Consider the following 3,452-nt stretch of genomic DNA (forward strand, 5'->3'; position numbering starts at 1 on the left):
TGTCCTGCACCACTCTGACATACTTCTCTGCTACTCCTGACTTCCTCATACAGTCCCACAGCTCTTCTCTTGGCACCCTGTCATACGCTTTCTCCAAGTCTACAAACACACAATACAACTCTCTCTGACCATCCCTATACTTCTCCATCAACATTCTCAGAGCAAAAATTGCATCTGTTGTGCTCTTTCTGGGCATGAAGCCATACTGCTGCTCACAAATATGCTTCCACTACCTTCCTTAACCTAGCTTCCACTACTCTTTCCCATAGATTCATTGTATGGCTCATCAACTTTATCCCCCTATAGTTGCTGCAACTCTGCACGTCACCCTTATTGTTAAAGATCAGCACTAATACACTTCTTCTCCATCCTCAGGCATCTTCTCACTCTCTAAAACCCTGTTAAACAAACTAGTTGTAAATTCCACTGCCGCCTCTTCTAGACACTTCCAGACCTCCACCGGGATGTCGTCAGGACCAACTGCCTTCCCACTTTTCATCCTCTTCAAAGCCTTCCTGACTTCATCCTTTCTAATCTTATCTACTTTCTCTTCCACAGAGTTCACCCCTTCTACTCTTTTTTCCCTCTCATTTTCCTCATTCATCAGCTCTTCAAAGTACTCCTTCCATCCCCTCTGTACACTGTCCTCACTTGTGAGCACCTTTCCATTTCTATCCTTAATAACTCGCTTAATAACTTGCTGCACATCCTTCCCATCTCGATCCATCTGCCTAGCTAACCTGTACAAGTCCTTCTCTCCATCTCTAGTGTCTAACCTACTGTACAACTCGTCATACTCCTTCTGCTTGGCCTTAGACACCTCCCTCTTCACTCTGCGCTGTAACTCCTTGTATTTCTGTCTATTCTCTTCAGTCCTGTCCATGTCCCACTACTTCTTGGCTCTTCCTCTGAATACTATCCTGAACTTCCTCATTCTACCACCAAGTCTCCTTATCTTCTTTTCTCCTTCCAGATGACACACCCAACACCTTTCTTCCTGTCTCCCTGATCACTTCTGCTGTAGTTTCCCAGTCATCTGGCAGCACTACCTGACCACCCAGAGCCTGCCTCAACTTCTGTCTAAATTCCCCACAACATTCCTCCTTTTTCAGCTTCCACCACTTGGTTTTCTTCTCCATCTCTATCTTTCACCTCTTCTTTTTACAGACCATCAAAGTCATCCTACACACCACTATCCTATGCTGTCTGGCTACACTCTCTCCCACTACCACTTTACAGTCACTAATCTCTTAGATTGCCTCTTCTACATAGGATGTAGTCTACCTGTGTGCTCCTACCTCCACTCTTGTAAGTCATATAACAGTGAACATGATGAATGGTTTTAGCTGAATTAAATATTCTGAGGTTTTTCTGCACAATAATATGTTAACATCGTATAGGTTCATGAGGCTCTAACAACACAAGGTTAGAGATTACATATGAAAAATACAACATTAGTACAACTGCTCTAGAGGTATAATCAGAAAAAAAATCTACAATTAGATGCATATTTTCTCTTCTGACAGTTTAGTCTGAAGTGAACAGTTGTTTTATATGAACTGGTATATCTGAAATTAGTTTAGCTAGTGAGATTAACCATTGCAGGAGTTAAGATAATATTTGTGCAGTATGTATTACAGAAGAACAAGTAGAGCCTATATCACAGAGGGTTTAATGTGAAAAATATGTGAAAAGAATGTGAGCAGGTTTATACGGTGCTCTAGTATTTGGCCCTCTATAAGATAACTGAGTTCGCCATCCTGTGTTCATCAAGGAGAACAACCTTAAGATGTAAATAAATGTTTACCCCAAATACAGTCATTTATTACAGACAAAAAGAGGTTTAATTCATATATACATTTTTTCCTCTCACTGTAATACTGTAATAAGTTCTAGGTCTGTTTTTGCCTCTTCAGTGCAGGGGTTGTGGGCTTGCTGTTGTTCACTGCAACAAACTCAAAATATTTAGTGCTGCCTTTCATGAGTATCATGAGAAGGGAACTAGGTTTTCCTGCTGTGATGGGGTATAACTTATTCATAGATTTTCATTAGACTTGTTTTCAGTATAACAAAACTATTATATATACTACAAAAAGGTTTTATATGTAACAAAAAGGTTTTAATATAATAAAACTGTGTGAAGGTTTTTGTACAGTGCAGCTGGATTTCCTGTCACTGTGGGCACCAGAGCACAGTAGTATAGAGCAGAGTCTGATACAGCTGCAGAGGAGATGATCAGATCCACTTGTTTAGTTTTATCATCAACTTCAGCAGTCATACCTGGTATAGGCTCACCTTTCCCTCCAAGTGGAGTGATGAAAAGAAGGAATTCTGCTCTAGATTTTGGATATTGTTTGTACCAGAACAGGTTTTGTACTGCACCACTATTTTTGTAGCTGCAGGACAGAGTAACATTATTACTTTCATCTACAACTTTATGAGTGAAAAGTGGCTCAATTGGATCCGCCATGGAGTCACCTGTCATAGAGAGGAGAACAAAAGTTTTTTTAACCTTCAAAGAAGCAAGCTAGAGTTAGAGTTTTTTTTTTCTTAACACCACACAGACTAAATAATCACTAACTTAACACAATTAAGTTATTTCTAAAATAACTCACCTAATGACAGCCACAGACACATAAATATAAAAGTGAACATGATAAATGGTTAGTTAGATGTCTCTCCGCACTCTACTATATTACGATCTTAAAGGTTCATGAAGCTCCACCTCCCAGCATCACATGACTGTTTCACCAATGTTGCTGACAGCTTCATGGGGAACCTGTTATTCTGATCAGATCAGACTGAAGAGGAAATAGTATACAGCCTATATCACAGAGGGTTTATTGTGAAAAGTCCTGACCAAGAAAAAAAAATAAATTTCCCAATTACTTTTATTCTTAAGTTTCCCAGTTGTTTGGAAGGCAATGAGTATACTGAAAACATTTTTTAAAGAAGCCTATGTTTTAAAAATATCATGTGTCTACTACAGTGTACATCAGAATGCAATACATGTGAAACTGTACCATAATGACAATAAGTAAATCCAAAAAAAAATACCAAAGTCAACATAAGAATTATGACTTAAACTACCACATCACTGTTCTGTGGTATATGTATGTATATTGATGTATTTGATGCACATATGTTTTGCTGTTACAACCAGATCTGTGACACCTTGATGTATGTGCTTCATCCACCATCTCTGGGAGATGTGTGGCCCCATAGTGTCTCAGAGCTGCATTCGGTTTAGGTTTCCACTTTTGACATGGGGCAGTGTAGTCAACTTCACTCTCACTGGAGATTCCTACTTGCCCCTGAGTAATCAACTGCTCACCAAAGAGCAATCTGAATTGAAGAAACCTCAGTGGTTTCTTCCCCAGGAGCGGGCAGTCAGTCTTCTACTGAAGCTATGCAATTGTGATTACTAGATCAAAAAAAGTGGAAAATTACAT

The 3,452-nt window shown here is 39.4% G+C and overlaps 1 gene segment (V, D, J or C); it reads right to left on the bottom strand.

Annotated features, from left to right (window-relative positions):
• Positions 1-2,119: 2,119 nt before the first annotated feature.
• Positions 2,120-2,655, bottom strand: LOC131349997 (T cell receptor alpha variable 12-3-like). The segment is given in 2 exon segments: positions 2,120-2,478; positions 2,616-2,655. Coding segments are annotated over 2 exon segments (399 nt in total).
• Positions 2,656-3,452: the final 797 nt, after the last annotated feature.

This window comes from Hemibagrus wyckioides, unplaced genomic scaffold (assembly GCF_019097595.1).
Source record: "Hemibagrus wyckioides isolate EC202008001 unplaced genomic scaffold, SWU_Hwy_1.0 Contig2, whole genome shotgun sequence".
NCBI classification, from domain to species: domain Eukaryota; kingdom Metazoa; phylum Chordata; class Actinopteri; order Siluriformes; family Bagridae; genus Hemibagrus; species Hemibagrus wyckioides.